The sequence below is a fragment of the Doryrhamphus excisus genome, linkage group LG17 (assembly GCF_037039965.1).
Source record: "Doryrhamphus excisus strain RoL-2023G ecotype Guam linkage group LG17, RoL_Dexc_Guam_v1.1, whole genome shotgun sequence".
Classification (NCBI taxonomy): domain Eukaryota; kingdom Metazoa; phylum Chordata; class Actinopteri; order Syngnathiformes; family Syngnathidae; genus Doryrhamphus; species Doryrhamphus excisus.
Window position 1 is genome coordinate 18,117,501 of NC_136373.1, and position 16,563 is coordinate 18,134,063.

Below are 16,563 nucleotides of genomic sequence, written 5' to 3' on the forward strand. Positions count from 1 at the left end.
CCTTTTCCCCCCAATCATCATGGAAATAAAGCTCCAGAGTACGTTACGTGGAGGGAGAAGGAACTTTGACAGACGTCTGGATGCCAGAGTCTGCACTTGAGTAGGCTTAGTCCGCTGAGCTCCAAACACAGGATCACATTGCCAGCATCCGTCCCCTTGGATCGAGTGCGTTCACGCTTCTGTGTATGTTGGCCACGTCCCAAAGTATGACAAGCATGTAGATGCCATCATGGCTTAGATTGATGCGAGCGTGATGCCGTTATCATGTCGTGTCGCCCAATCGGTCCAAGTCACGGCGTTGGACACAAAGCAGGGACAGACGTATAGGACCATATGAGGGCCACTGAATGGAAAGGAACGTGTGAATTCATCTGAATGAAAAGGCCGGGGGTTAAGAGCAGTGCGGGGGGGGGCACATGAAGGGGTTTGGCATGAATAGTGGCGCATAGACGGCGAGGGTGGGGGGTGCCGGGGTGAGACGGGGAGGAGCAGGGGAGGTCGAGTTAGAGAGAAGGAGGAAGCGAGACAAAAGTTTGCCATAATGAGCGTGGAGGAAGGGCCGGGCGGGTGGTGCGTGTAAGAATAGGGTATCCGGGTGGCGGGGTGGCGGGGGGCGGTGGGGGTCTGGGAGCACTTCTGTCACTTTTGGACAGAGACATCTGTCAGAGGCGGCGGTGGGTGTGTACGTCGGTGTGTATGTGTGTGATTAGACCGGCGAGGGGATGACAGGACTTTAGTTGCACCTGGGGTGCCGCCGGCGCACCGAGGTCCTCGTCTCTCCGAGCGTACTTCAGCCTGCTGCCCGGATAATTGCCTTTTCACTCGCGCTACGGCTTTATTCTGTCAGGGTTCACCAGGCTGCTCTCGTCCTCTTCCTGCTAGGAGGCGGGATGGGAAGTGACTGGGAGACAAAGCCGGAGATAAACAAGTTTCGTACGGATCAATATGTATACGTTTGTCAATATCGTTGTGTCCGTCCATAGACCGCCATGACCACGGGTCATGAGCTGGGATGAGAGTTATTATTATTTTTGGAAAATACCATGAAAAAATACACTGGATGACTGGGCAAGCACTCATATAGTATATGGTCTTAAAGTGATCAATGATATAATAATCATTATTATATTATTCATTAGCCTATTATTATTACTATCATCATTATTATTCCTCCAATTATTACTACTACTAGTAGGCTAGTATTAGCCTGCTTATTGGCTTGCTTATTAGCCTGCTTTTGCCCTATTATATGGAATTTGTAAGCGATAAAAAAAATCAATAAAAAATATTAAATTATTTAGGGGGCTTAACATTTTAGGGGACTGAAGCCCCCCTAAAATAGGCCTAATGACGCCACTGGTCTTAAACAGACTCTTTCATTGAACTTAGCTACAAAACAAAGCCACAACGTTGGGGAAAGTCTCCTCCCAATCCGTGTGGAAGTGGTGTGTTTTTGGCTTTTTGGGCTTAAGAACATTTTAGGGGACTGAAGCCCCCCTAAAATAGGCCTAATGACGCCACTGGTCTTAAACAGACTCTTTCATTGAACTTAGCTACAAAGCAAAGCCGCAATGTTGCCGCAATGGAAAGTCTCCTCCCAATCCGTGTGGAAGTGGTGTGTTTTTGGCTTCTTACATTGTCCTTCTTCCCAACTCGGTTGGAAACTGGGTTTCATAACTATTTAGGGGGCTTAAGAACATTTTAGGGGACTGAAGCCCCCCCTAAAATAAGCCTAATGACGTCACTGGTCGAAAACAGACTCTTTCATTGAAATTAGCTACAAATTAGGATATGAATAATATTATTGTCAGCATTATTTGAGACTAAATTAACCACTAATGATGATGACAATATAATGTGTATTATATATATATAAATATTATGGCATATTATCATACAGTATATACAGCATGACACAATACACTCAGCTTTAGACAACACATATATGTGTCATAAAGACGTTGTGATTTCGGGAGTGTCCGTGGTGAGGAAGTGTCTTCCCAGGAACGTGTTTGTTGACAGGTCGGAGATACACGTCACATAGGTTGTTGGGGCGAATCCAGTTATAAGGAGCGGCAGACTCTATCATGGCTCTGTCTGCCGTCATAGCAGGAGCCAACACAACAGACATGGTAATAGTTCCCCATATGGAAGTATTGGAACCATAAGGGTTCGTATGAAATGTGACCAGGTCATTTTTAGGTAGCGCCATTGTGGAAGGACAACGTTAGAAATACAACACTTGGGTTCAAGGGCCCAAACGTGTCACTGGCTCCGCCCTCAATGTCATCTCTTTTTTTTTTTTTTTTTTTTTTGAATCATGAATTTGTATGGATTTGAGCTGCCTTTTTAATTCTCCGGCTCATTTCCCAAAGGACTTAGACTCCCTAAAATAGAAGGAAGGTCCAAGTGCATAGGTCTAACATTTATCCGCTATAGTCCTGTTGGATTATGCCAGACTAAATCCAAAGGATCAAATTTCACTGAGTGCTCCGCTTGCTGCGTGCACGATGCTGTCAGTGGGCGCTGACAAAACCGCCGTGGTATTATACAAATCAACAAGGTAGTTAGTTCTGCTTTATGCATGGCTTCACTCCATTATTACGGAGGCTGACGTGAAGAAAAGGAGCAGGGGGGTGGGGGGGGGGGGGTACGCGGGCACGCTCCAGTAGAGAGACTGATTAAGGGTTAACTGCCAGATAAAGAACGGAGCGCAGTCGCGTACTTCTCAGGTGTGGAGAACGGAATGGAAAAGACAGAGCGCTTCAGAGTACGAGGAGAAGGAGGAGGGGGGGGGGGGATGGGAGGTGTGGGTTATATTATGGTAGCCAGGCAACGGTGCTGAGCAAGATGCCAGGTTGCTAGGTAACCCGGGGGATGCAAAGCCGACTGTGATGAGGAATATGGGGAAGAGGCGGGGCGGAGTCCAGCCGCTCCAGCTGCGAATGAGCCATGTAAACAGTCACACGGCGTCTCTGCATGGCCGCGTCTTCCGTCACATGGTCAACCACGCACGCACACGCCGTGACGGGGAGTCCGCTCAAACAAAAGATTTACTGGACGACGTCCCGTAGCCCGCGCACACGCGTTGCAAAATGTGGCGTGTAGGTATGCCCTGTGTCTTTGGCGGGTTTGCTGGTCTCACCTTTGGCCAAAATGTCCGTTTTATCCTACGTTGTATTCCTGTGTGGGCGCCACATCGTTAACGTCGTTAATGGGGCCAAGTCACATTCCGATATTAGCGTAGGGTCACGTGGCAAACATGGACCCGGAAGTGGAAACCTTTGGCTGCAAGGATCACAGGCGATTAGACAGACAGTATATTATTATACAGACCTGCTTTTGTTGCCTGGAAATGGTGCATATTGAATACAGGAAGTGAACAAATGGCTCCTTTTTGGAGGAATGTGGAATTGCTGTAGGTTCCATCAACCACACAACAGCCATCATTTATTACTCCATTAATACGGTGGTCGAGTGGTTAGCGCGCAGACCTCACAGCGAGGAGACCCGAGTTCAATTCCACCCTGTGTGGAGTTTGCATGTTCTCCCCGTGCATGTGTGGGTTTTTTTCCGGGTACTCCGCTTTCCTCCCACATTCCAAAACCATGCTAGGCTAATTGTCCATAGGTATGAATGTGAGTGTGAATGGTTGTTTGTCTATATGTGCCCTGGGATTGGCTGGCCACCAGTCCAGGGTGGACCCCGCCTCTCACCCAAAGACAGCTGGGATAGGCTCCAGCACCCCTCGCAACCGTCGTGAGGATTAGTAGAAAATGAATGAATGAATGAAGGCAATGTTTATTTTAAATTCTTGGTTTTTATTCCACTTTTTTCTTTTAATGTTATGTGTAATATCGCTTACTTGGAATACAAAAATAGGCTTTTTGAATGAATCCCCACCAAAAAAATGTAATAATAATCATTAGGATTATGGCCATTATCTTTCTAATGAATGAATGAGTACAGTACCATCTTTTTGTCCTGTTCCCAATAAAGAGGATGAAGGGACGCCGGTGAGCGAATTCAAATACCGCGTCCGCACGCAAGCAGACCCAACCATAGCGGGAATGTGGTCCGATTCGCATGTCTCCACATAATGAATCTGTATGGCTTCTAGGCACGCTCGCCATCACGGCCAGGAAACCAGAGAGGAGACGAGAAGGAGGTAATTGCCATGCAGGAATAGAGGGAAGGGAATGGCTGGAAAAGGGAGGGAAATGCAGGGACGGCAGCCGTGTCACCATGAGGCAGGGATTATGGGGGACAAATAATGTAGGATAAAAATACTTCTTGTGCACTCTGGAAAATGGACATCGCAACACTGTGTGTGTGTGTGTGTGTGTGTGTGTGTGTGTGTGTGTGAGGGAGAGGATATTGAAAAGGGGGGGGGGGGGGTGGAGTGCACAAAAATAATTGTGTGTGTTATCATGCTGTGCTCCGTAATCAGTTTCATCCGTCATTTCTTTTCCGTGGAATATTGCCCTCCAGTGTTTTCCTAGCAAAACACAATGAATGCAAATATGTAAATGATGGCACCCATGCTACACTGTCATTTAATCCCTGTTCCAAATAGCTCACACTGTACAAACACGCTCACCCCCTCCTCTCTTGGTTTCTTCCTGATTTTCTGTAGGTGGGGGAGGGGGTAGAATACGATTTGATTGGATAATCCAAGGATTTAATATCCCCTAATCCTGGCACAATCCCCTCTGCATTACTGCAGGGAGTGAGATTAACAGTATGTGTAGAGTATGTGTTTCTGCTTGTGAAGAAAAAAAAAAAAAGTGGGTGGGGGGGGGGGTGAGGAAAAGTGTCCCTCAACTGCGTGTACATGAAAGACGACGGCATGCAAACGGGAAGCGGTGTTAGCATGCGTGCGGCGGCCACGTGTGAGGACGCGGCCGTCATACATCACACATCTCACGCCAGCGCTCTCGTGGCGATGGCGAGCGCCTTCCCTCCCCTCGCAGACGCAGCGCCCTCGTAGCATCAAAGCACACTACAGTATGCATATGCTTACTGTTAATGAAGTCTTAATTGGAACGTGAGTAATGAGAGGGTAATCGGACTTGAAAGGAGCGGCGGGCCGTTCACGTGTGCGGCGTAATGGAAAGAAAAGACAGAGGGAGTTCACAGCGTGTCTGACGAGCGGGCGCTATACTTTATTTGCATTTTCCTCTGGGCCTGGAGGGAATTATAACGACTCTGCTACGCTATAAATTGTGCACTCGACACTCTCCACATTTCCCCCCTAACCTTCTAGTCATACATTTTTAGCGACCCTCATTAGACCCTTTCACGCTGCTCGGAAAAGACGGCATTTTCTTGCCTTTTTCCCGGTGAGATTCTGTATGAACGGGGGAAAGGCAGGGTGACGTCCGCGTGGTGGTTTTCCCGCTTCGGGGGCGGCAGGAACGCAGCTATAACGAGATATTGTCCTTCTCAAACAGTGGGGACAAGAGGCTTTCAATGTAGTGCAGACCTGCCAACATGTACTCATTTGTAGTACTCACTTGTACTCTCCATTTTCAGTCGGTACCGTAAAGATATATGAATATTATCACTTTGACATTGAAATAATCAGGCTTTTAACTCATATTTTTTACTTTTTAGTCCTATTTTATGCTCTTAATCTTTAGCTTTTATCTCCAGTATTTCCTCAGGGGGGCGTCCTCCACACTGGGGGCTGTGTCGGGTCTGCTGAGGGGGTGCCATCCTTGGGTCCCTTCGACCCGGCCGATTGAGGGGTCCTCCCTTTTAATGTGGGGGTCCACCTGTCTGTCGGAGTCGGGGGGGCCCGGGTGCTGGTCCCCACGATTCCTCCCAGTGTGGCGGGCCCCACAGGTGGCACTTTGTAAAGCACTTTGTGTTGCATGTCTTTGCAGGAAAAGTGCTCTACAAATAAAGTTGATTTGATTTGATGAATGCGTGACGTCAGTGCCAGTTGTCGGCGGCGGCTGCTTTTGGGGCGGTAGAAGGGAACAAACTGCAGTTAAATGCTTGTTGTCCTTTTTTAATCCGGGGGTGTCCACTACTGCTAACATGACGTCAACACGTTTGGGATATTACACACGGTGGCGAGGTCCCGGCTTTTCACACAAAATTAGCGCAACATGTCTGTAACAGTAGATCCCGCCTTTGACAGTAGCGTGTGCTGTCCCACAGCTTGGCTACCCACAATCAGATAATTAGATTACCTGTCGGTCAGGGACGTTTGCTTTCAGCACAACAAGGTGAGGGATTGAGTCCATTGCCTTTGACACAGGCCTGTCTCGCCTCTTTTACACCGCTTACTGTGTTATTATGTCAGTACCTTTTTCACAGGAACAGGAAAAATGCCGGCATTTCGCCCCCATATTGCCTTACAGGAAGCTACTACATTAGCAGCACAGGTAGTACACAGAGAGACGTCACCCAGGTGGGGCAGCACCGTGTTGCCCCTTTCACACAGAGATCCTGCCGAATCGGCGTAGCAGCGCTCGTGCTTGTCATCCAGCTGACATTTACCGCGCACGCTTTGTCAATCAGATAATTAGATTATCTGGCAGACAGTGACAATTGATTTCAACACGGCGTGGTGAGTGTCTTCTTCACGCTTCTTCCGACGTTATTGACAGACGTTCTCTCGCGGCATTTATACAGAAGCAGGACCGGGCCGGGAATATGGCAGCTTTTATACGGTGTGGGCCGGAATAGGAGTGTGATGACTGTGACAGCTCCCCTGCGCCATCTTGGCCAGATCTCCGTGTGAGATGTTTCTTCCCAGGCCGATATTCTACACGGGAGCACCGGCGTCTTTCTTTGTTTACCACAGGATCTCAGCGGTCGCCCTTGGCAACCGGCATCCCTGTTTACCTACCCCGTGTGCCGTCATACCGTCGCCATGGCGACCGGCCGGTTGCCCTGACAATTTTCCGACGCCATTGTTTTGCAGAAGCGGCGTGCGCCTCTCACCTGCCGTCTCCTCTCATCCCCTCGCTGACGATTGTTAGCACAGTCATGGATCCACGCGTCAACATGCCAATTACAGCAAAACGCCGTTACCCGGTCACAAAGACGGCCCCGAGTGGGCTTAATGAAGGGAGGGACGGACGCGCTGATGGATGGGCTGAAGCATAGAAGAAGGGCTAGCGGACACAAACGTGGCTACAATCAGCCTTCCCTCCAACACGGCCCGGATCAATGAACAAGACGTGACTGATCGATGACTTGATAGCACCAGACGCATGGACGGCAATAAGACCAGCGCCGGGAAATGATGGATGGATGAATGACTGGATGGATGGGCGGAGAAGTGGGAATCCAAGGTCGGAGAGCAGACCGGGGGCGCTGGGGCTGTTTTCTGTACCTTTACGCTAAAGCCGACGGCCCGCTCAATAAAGGTGTGAGGTTAAAAATGCGCATCATGCCCCCCCCGCCCCGCCCCTCCCCTGAAGACATATTATGGGCGCGTGTACGTCAACAACGTGTTTGCACCTGCGAAGGCCTTGCCTCGGATCAATAGCGTGTGGTGACAGCTAAGATCTGATTAATCAAATGTATGGATCGCTCCCTCCCGGCTCTGCCCTGTGCTCAATTACCAGCTTCATTACATTGCCTTAACACCCCGCTGGGACCCTCCCTTCTCCCTCAGCCCCTCCCCTCCCTTGACACTTTCCTCAACCTCCCATGCTGCCCTTTGCCGCACGTGTCCCGCCTTTTCTTTGGGTTTTGGGCTTGACATGCATTCATTCCCTCATAGCATTGGCGCATATCATACAAGGAAACATACGGAAAAGGTTTCACGGTCAAATAAGACTTTAACAGGCGCAAGTGTGAGCTTTTCTTCCCGTCACTCACACACACATTAGATGAAGTGCAAACAAAAGGATCCCAGGTTAGCAAACGACAGCTAGCTGATGCTAATTTTGAGGCGATAAAGAAGAGTCAGCAAACAGTATAAATGATTTCTAAAATATGATGAATGACAATACGAGACAATACATATTAATTGAAAAATATATATTATATATAATATATCAATATAATATATTGATGAAAAATATTCTATAAATAGTATATATAATATAATATTCTATAAAAATATTCTATCAATGAATATTATATTATCTTATATATATATATATTTTTTTTGTTTGTTTTCTGACCACATGTTGGAAAATTGTCCTGCATTTTCTTTCCAGGTGCTCTGACCATTTTTTGTCGAGTTATGTATATGCACAAATTTGAAAAATGGTCCCATCTCACAACTTTAAAGAATCTTTCAAAAGATTCCTGAGTCCAGACGGCGATCAGTTCTTCCATATCCCATTCCCATCAATTCCTGAAAATGTCATCCAAACCCATTCCGAGCTTTTCAAGTCAATGAGTACACAAATAGACAAACAAATAGATAAACAAACAGATCAACAAAATAATCAAAGAAATCTTTATTTCAGACAACTGTATCCCAAAAGTCATTAAACGTTAACCGTGACAAACCACGGATGTTTTGGCTGATCAGCGACAAGTCAGTAAGATCTGGCCAATCAGAAACCGGATCGGGTCGGGGAAGGAGCCAACAGCCGCAACTGGAGATCTTTTCCGTATTATACTAAATCCAGCTCCGAGGATTAGCGGCTCATGTGCCATTGTCTCGGCGATGCCGCGTGCTAAAAGTGACCCGCGTGCCTCTGCTTTGCCAGCACCACCGTATACCACCAAAGGTTCCAGTGTGATATTTCACCGTATTGATTGTCGTGTCCCGTTCCCAGTAAGGATACCTGGATACAGCCATGCTTTCCTTTGTTTCTCTGACCTCCCAAAGGAGCTGTAATTAGAAAATGGGAGTGTCCCCGGCACGCTGTTGTTGTTTTGAACTCTCCTTGGGATCGATACCGTCCTCTTTTTTTACATCTCTTCTCTTTCTGCCACTCCCTCTCTCCTTTTTGACTCTTTCATGGCCGTGCTTCTGCTGCCCTTCTCCTCCCTGTGGCGTCAACACACTGTCTCATTGCCTCAGTGCTATGACTAAGCAGTGTGTGTGTGTGTGTGTGTGTGTGTGTGTGTGTGTGTTGAAGGGCTATGCAGAACATGTGTGTGCACGCATGCATAATAAATCCAGGGCGATGGATCTCAGTAGTCGTGACATTTTTTAGACAGAGCGAGTCACGACTGAATCACGCTTGCCTCCTCCCTCCCGTTCCCTCTCTCTCTCTCTCCCTCCCTCCCTCCTTTTTTTCAATCCTCTTCTCCAGCGCCAGCTTTGCTTTCATCCTCCCACACTCCATCACTCCGTCTCACTCCACGCCGTGCCCGCGTCTTCTTTTTTCCAGCGTGCCCGTTCAGCACCCCGTGTTCCTCTTGGCCTCCCGTCTGCCCTTTATGTCGCTCCAAAGTCAGCCGGGGTCCTCCAGGCCTGTCCCTTCTTGTCTGGCCTTCTAGTTTTTATTTGGATGACCGTAGCCCTTGGCTTCTCACACTTGTCATTTCATCCCACTCCAACCCCCCCCAGCCCCCCGGCCCCCCGGCCCCGCTCGTCTTCTCTCCATCTCCACCTACTCTTGTCCCTCATCTAATCCGTAGTTGCCCTGTAATCCAGATCAGCTGGCCTTCAGTCTTAATCTCGTCACTTCTCAATCCCCCGCGGTACTCCGCTCTGATTGTGTGTGTGTGTGTGTGTGTGTGTGTGTTTGAACAGAGAAAGGAAACAGCCCCAGTCCAAATTCATGAGTAATAATGTGATTTGGCAAAGAGGAGAAAGCACACCAGAAATGATGCTAATATGATGCTAACATGCATTCCATTCCATTTTTCATTCCAATTGGAATAAAAAGAGGAGCAATATTCAGATACCGTATGTTAGCTTCCTGTGAGTAACACACTTTAGCCCGGGCTCTATGTGTCGAGTGGACAGGAAGGACGTCTGTGTTGATGGCCCTTCTTCTTTGTTTCCCCAACCTCAGATGAATCGGCCGATCCAGGTGAAACCAGCCGACAGCGAAGGAAGAGGAGGTGACTGACACACACACACACACACACACACACACACCTATATTATTCCCAGAGTCCAAATGGATCAGACAGAGATGGAGAGTAGTCATCAGGGCGCTTGGCAAGCGTTTCCACAGGCTTCCTAGTTGCCGCCCCACTGTAGTGAATGCTGCCCCCTGGTGGACGACACGGGTAGCTCTCATTGACAAATATCCCAAACAATAGTCAATGAAAACATTTTTCAGGGCAATTCTTGAACAGCAGAATGTATAGAATGAATTTAATTTGTAATTAGCCACTAAAGTATTATTTACTATAGTACTAGACTAGCAGTCCTGTATGTAAAAAAAAAAAAAAAAAAAAAAAAATCAGTGTGGGCCTGAATTTGTCTCACTCCTAATATTTCCTGTAATTTCTCAGAGGACAGGAAGTTGTTTGTGGGGATGCTGGGAAAGCAGCAGAGCGACGATGACGTGAGAAGGCTGTTCGAGCCCTTTGGCAGCATAGACGAGTGCACGGTGCTAAGAGGACCTGACGGCACCAGCAAAGGTAACGTGCACATTGTGGTAGTACGTGGCGGCGGCGGGGGGGTTGGAGAGGGGGCAAAGTGGCCCACTGCATATTGTGGATTTAAAATTGAACACATGATCTCTTCTCTGCAGTTGCTTCATCACCTCTTTGGGTTTTGCGCAAAAAAACGTAAAAGACGTATAAATGTGGTAGCAAATGAGTTGATGGGGGGAAGAGCAAAAGTAATGTGATGTGAAAAGTTGAATAATTGCTAATATACTTTATACGTAATGACATATTCATATATATTCTACCTTCATTGTTATTTTACAAACTGAAAATTGTAAAAAAAATACTTTTTTTTTTAAATTACATTTTTTTTAAATGAAAATAAATTTAAAAAATAATAAAAAAAATTTTTTTACTAAAAAAAAAACTTAAACTATGTTAGGAAAGCAGGAAGTGAACAAATGTAACAGTTTGTGAACTGATTATGAACTGACTGAACTGATTATGGGATGCACTCAATTGGAATCTGACGCATGTTCAAATGAAATAAAACCACTACCATAATCTTACTCTTTAAATACATAATAGTACATACGTATGTTTCCCAAAATGCTAAACCTCCAAAAGGCCAGAGCATCCATGCAGCCCCCCAGTGGAGGAAATTTGGACACTTTTCAGTACACGGGACAGGACTTTTTGTATTTGTATTCTGACTGTGTCTTTGTGTGTTTCCCTCCAGGGTGTGCATTTGTAAAATTCCAGGGACACGCCGAAGCCCAGGCTGCAATCAACAGCCTGCACGGGAGCCGCACGATGCCTGTAAGTGCAAGACGCGGTCACGCTAACACGGTGGATCCCCGCAGATTCCCCGCAGATTCCCCGCATCTTCCCTTGTGTCACATCTCAGGGCGCGTCGTCCAGTCTGGTGGTGAAGTTTGCCGACACGGAGAAGGAGCGGGGGCTGAGGAGGATGCAGCAAGTGGCCTCCCAGCTGGGCATCTTCAGCCCCATGACGCTCAACTTCCCCGCCTACAATGCCTACACGCAGGCGGTCAACGCTCAGGCAAGTGCTGTACTCCCCACGAGGTCGTTCTACGTTTCAAGAGGCCGTCAGCGCCCTAATTGGGGGCTAACGTTATTACCCAGACAACAGGACATACGTCATCTGGCATTTAGCTTTCCTGCAACGCACCGCCATTAACCCACTGACTCTGGCCATAATGGTCTGGTAATTAGATCTCTATTCATCTGGTCCTCTGTCACTGGCTGCGCTTGTCCCTTACTCTGATTCCTGCTTTTTTTTTTTGACTGTCTTTGTTTTCTTCCTCCTCCTTTTCCTCCCCTGCCTACAGCTGGTCCAGCAGCAGGCCCTGGTCGCCCAGTCAGCGTATTTGTCCCCCGTGGCAACAGTCGCCGCCGTGCAGATGCAGCAGATGGCGGCGCTCAACGCCAACGGGATCATCGCCACGCCCATCACGCCCATCACGCCGTCCTCAGGTAGGCGCGCAAACACCGCCTTGCTCTTCGGTCGACGTAGAAGCACGTCAAAGATGGCCGTGTCATCCCCCAGGCACAAACACTCCACCGACTATCGCCGCCACGCCCGTGCCGGCTCTCCCTCCGCCAATAGGAGTCAACGGTTACAGCAGTGTCCCCGCGCCGACCAACGGCCAGCAGGGAACCGAGGCGTTATACACCAACGGCGTTCACCCGTACCAAGGTATGGCGTTGAAATGATGTCCGAGTCTTTTTAAACCCAACATTCCTGGTCTCACTTGAAAGATAATGCAGTACCCAGCATGCCTTGCGGGCACTTCACATGTTTGTTTGCTGTCAAGCTAGCTGTTATCAAATTGGGCCTGGAAAGAAAACAGCGTAGCGGCTTTAGCGGCTCATCTTTCCGCTCTTTTTGTCATTTGGCAGCTCAGACTCCGGCGGCGGCCTTGGACCCGCTACAGCAGGCCTACGCCGGCATGCAGCATTACACAGGTTGGTTTACGCTCACGCAGGCTTCGGGTTAGCGTCTCACGGGACTGCATCCTGGTGAGCACCTACAAGAATATAACACCCCTATAGTCACCTTTACGCTCCCATTACTCAATATAGTAGACATAATAAGAGAAATACGCCATTTAAGACTTGTTGCCATAAATGTGTTGCAGTGCGAGCGGAGGTCAGTAATCATTTTATTTTGTTGTCTACTTAATAATAATAACAATGCACACAGCTTTTTAAGTAGCAGTAACTTATATATACATACAATTTGAGTGTATATGACATGCTAAATTAAGTTCATGTAATAGCCAACATTATTATTTGAACATCACTTAAAAAATAAAGTTATCAACTTAGAAGGTTTATCAATTAATGACATTTTTGATATTGCATTTATGTATTAAATCAAGTGGTCAACAGTTACTCTGAATTACTTTTTAGAGTGTGTACGCACCAACGAGGCTGTCGGCCATGTCGACAGCCGCTTATGTTGACGTGCGTCGGACCGCCCCAGGGTGTCGACTTAACCGGCGTCCGCTATCGCTGGCTAGCTTTCAGCCTGTTGTCTGAAATATTAGACACATGACCGGTGGGTAATGCATCATAATTGAAAACACGCCGCCTGGAGGATTTACAGCCGCGGAGCAGGAAAGGGGGCGCGGGGGGTCCCGGTCATTGTTTTACAGACGTTTTATAGTTTTCACCTTCAGCAGGGACACATTTCTACGAAAACAAAAGTGACCCCATTGGTTGTTTCCGTGTTGCCACCTGTTGGTTTCACCCAATCAGATCACGTCGCTGTTTATCTCTCCCAATAGCGGCGTACCCTGCCGCCTACGGATTGGTCGGCCAGCCGTTCCCCCAGCAGCCAACACTGGTTGCCCAGCAACACCAGCAGCCCCAGCAACAGCAGCAAAGAGAAGGTGATGTGACTTTCTCTTGTCTGGGTGTTTGCGACCACACCCCTTTTCTGCCATTAGCTACTAGAAAGTTCTTTTTGTGTGTGTGTGTGTGTGCGTGTGTGTGTCTGTGTGTGTGTGTGTGTGTGTGTGTGTGTGTGCGGTGCAGGTCCGGAGGGATGCAACATCTTCATCTACCACCTGCCTCAGGAATTCAGTGATTCAGAGATGCTGCAGATGTTCCTGCCCTTTGGCAATGTCATCTCGGCCAAGGTGTTTGTCGACCGGGCCACCAACCAGAGCAAATGTTTCGGTGAGACTCACAGACGGCAGGGAGAGACAAAGGAAGGGAGGGGAGGACGCAGGAAAGGACAAGCCAAGGGAGGATGAAATACGGCGTCCATTCATTATTTTGATGCGCGGGGGCCGCGGGTTTGTCTGCGAGTTTGAGGCACAACTAAGTGAATGATCAAATTTCCTGTTTTTCATCAGGATTTGTCAGTTTCGACAACCCTGCCAGCGCTCAGGCCGCCATCCAGGCCATGAACGGCTTCCAGATCGGCATGAAGAGGCTGAAAGTGCAGCTGAAAAGGCCGAAGGACGCCAACCGCCCGTACTGAGAGACAGCACACGGAGTAAAGGTGAGGACGCCACCCGAGGCTGGGAAGTGATGGGGAAGGGAAGGGAAGGGAGAAATTATCCTAAGAGACCACACAACATGAAAAAAAGTGTAAACTTTTGGGGGGGATTTTACCCATCAACCACAATCCTGACATGAGACATGTACACACGTCTTTTTCTTTCCTGTGCATTATAAAGATATAAAAACAGATAAAAAGAGGCGGAATGAAGGAACATAAGGGAACCTATTTAGTACATCATGTCACATGCATATGAACCGTACTGTTATTATTATTATTATTATTATTATTATTATTAACGCCCAAGAACTACATTGCTGGCGTAGTGACGCCTCGCCACAACACGCTTGTTCAGACCACTAGCCAAAGGTAACTCTACGTATTGTCGCTATGTGAAATCACTGCACCCGGGAAGGAAGTTCCCAAAATGAATATAAAATAATAAAAATAAAAATAATAATAAAAATATATTAAAAAAGTATTACATGTACATGTCACTACAGGCTCACAACATGGATAGAAAACTTTTTGGGGGTGTTTTCATAGCGGCCTTCAGATGCGGGACAGGTGTATCCCCCTAATGAGTTGCCTCTTTTATCTGTTTTTATATCTTTAGAACGCACAGGAAGGTGAAAGACATGTGTTCAAGTCTCACAGTTCTAGAATAAAGTAGACTTTTCCTAGAAAACTACTACTGCTGTATGCATTGTATTCCAAATGCAGTGGAACCCGTTTATGTTGACAGCCCATCTGCGTCTGCCAACTCCCCAAGTCCCGCCTCTTCTTCTTCTTCTTCTTCTTCTTGCTAAAAAGGTGGACACAAAACGTGCGTACTTGGGCGGGTTCCACTGTACTACCCGGAACGGCTGTGCACTGTTTCACAATGACAATAACCACTTGATTCACCAACGCCAACTTACCTCACCCCTTAATGATTATCCACCAGGACCCCGTCGCTACGGCAACGGTTGCTAGCGAGCGATAAAGCCCCTCCCCGCCCCTCCTCTAACGTTGTTGTAAGTTGATTGGCTGGCCTGTGTTTGGTTGCTGTGGCCATGGATTGCCTGTGTTGGTCGCCCCTGGCCGCTTCCCCTGCGTTGTCACCTCCGATGGGCGGGCGGGCGAGAGAGAGAGAGAGAGAGAGAGAGAGAGAGAGAGAGCAGCCGCGTGCTGACCTGCATGTCCTGTTGCTGCATCGTGGATGTACTTCCCACTGACCTGTGCACATACCCGTCGGTAACCGTGCCTCGCCGTCGGACGTATCGGGACGTACGATTTCCTCGCCGCTTTCGTTTTTATCACTTCCGGGGGGGGCCGCGCTGTTCCACGTTGGAACAGATGGTGGGGGCTGGTCGACGTGAGGCCACGGTGCACCCGTGGGTTATACTTCTCATTTCTTGCTCTATTTTCTGAAGTACTCATGAGCATGTAGTAATGATAATAACATACAGTCAAATACATATTTATTGTGGTAAGTTGAACCTGCCAACCATTCAAACTTGTTCAGGAACTATAATAATAATAATAATAATAATAATAATAATATCAAGATTCTAATGAAAAATTTGTAGTAAAAGTCCCGGAACGTAATATGAATATTATAATACAAAATAAAATAAATGGTAAAGATGAATGGAATATGATTTAAAATAAAAAAAATAATAATAAAAAATAAATAAAAAATGTCAATATATTGTGTTACAAAAGATCCAGTAGTGCATGTTACGTTGTGTTTTGAACGCTTCAGGACCATTAACTGTAATTCCATGGAAATGTATATAAAGTATGAATAGTACAAATATACAGTGAAGAAAATAAGTATTTGAACACCCTGCTATTTTGCTATTTCTCCCACTTAGAAATCATGGAGGGGTCTGAAATTTTCATCGTAGGTGCATGTCCACTGTGAGAGAGATAAACTAAAAAGAAAAATCCAGAAATCACAATGCATGATTTTTTAACAATTTATTTGTGTGATACAGCTGCAAATAAGTATTTGAACACCTGTGTATCATCTAGAATTCTGACCCTGAAAGACCTGTTAGTCTGCCCATTAGAAGTCCACCTGCACTCCATGTATCATCCTGAATCAGATGCACCTGTTTGAGGTCGTTAGCTGCATAAAGACACCTGTCCACCCCATACAATCAGTAAGACTTTAACTTGTAACATGGCGAAGACCAAAGAGCTGTCCAAAGACACCAGAGACAAAATTGTACACCTCCACAAGGCTGGAAAGGGCTACGGAGCAATTACCAAGCAGCTTGGTGAAAAAAGGTCCACTGTTGGAGCTATCATTAGAAAATGGAAGAAGCTAAACATGACGGTCAATCTCAATCGGAGTGGAGCCCCATGCAAGATATCACCTCGTGGGGTCTCAATGATTCTAAGAAAGGTGAGGAATCAGCCCAGAACTACACGACAGGACTTGGTCAATGACCTGAAAAGAGCTGGGACCACCGTTTCCAAGGTTACTGTAGGTAATACACTAAGACGTCATGATGTGAAATCATGCATGGCACGAAAGGTTCCCC

The 16,563-nt window shown here is 47.2% G+C and overlaps 1 protein-coding gene across 5 annotated transcripts in view; it reads left to right on the top strand.

Moving 5' to 3' along the window:
• Window positions 1–16,563, top strand: part of LOC131136690 (CUGBP Elav-like family member 3) — a 33,119-nt gene that overhangs the window by 13,808 nt on the left and 2,748 nt on the right. For 4 of the 5 annotated variants that reach the window (XM_078798204.1, XM_058083841.2, XM_058083843.2 and 1 more), the window contains 10 exons: window positions 9,948–9,996; window positions 10,396–10,524; window positions 11,234–11,313; window positions 11,402–11,557; window positions 11,847–11,991; window positions 12,065–12,214; window positions 12,418–12,483; window positions 13,308–13,412; window positions 13,558–13,701; window positions 13,881–14,029. In XM_078798204.1, the coding sequence (XP_078654330.1) occupies window positions 9,948–9,996; window positions 10,396–10,524; window positions 11,234–11,313; window positions 11,402–11,557; window positions 11,847–11,991; window positions 12,065–12,214; window positions 12,418–12,483; window positions 13,308–13,412; window positions 13,558–13,701; window positions 13,881–14,008 (1,152 nt within the window). In that variant the 3' untranslated portion in view covers window positions 14,009–14,029. Of the gene's footprint in view, window positions 1–8,438; window positions 9,854–9,947; window positions 9,997–10,395; window positions 10,525–11,233; window positions 11,314–11,401; window positions 11,558–11,846; window positions 11,992–12,064; window positions 12,215–12,417; window positions 12,484–13,307; window positions 13,413–13,557; window positions 13,702–13,880; window positions 14,030–16,563 lie in introns of those variants that run through there. The other variant, XM_058083844.2, reaches the window with a different exon arrangement.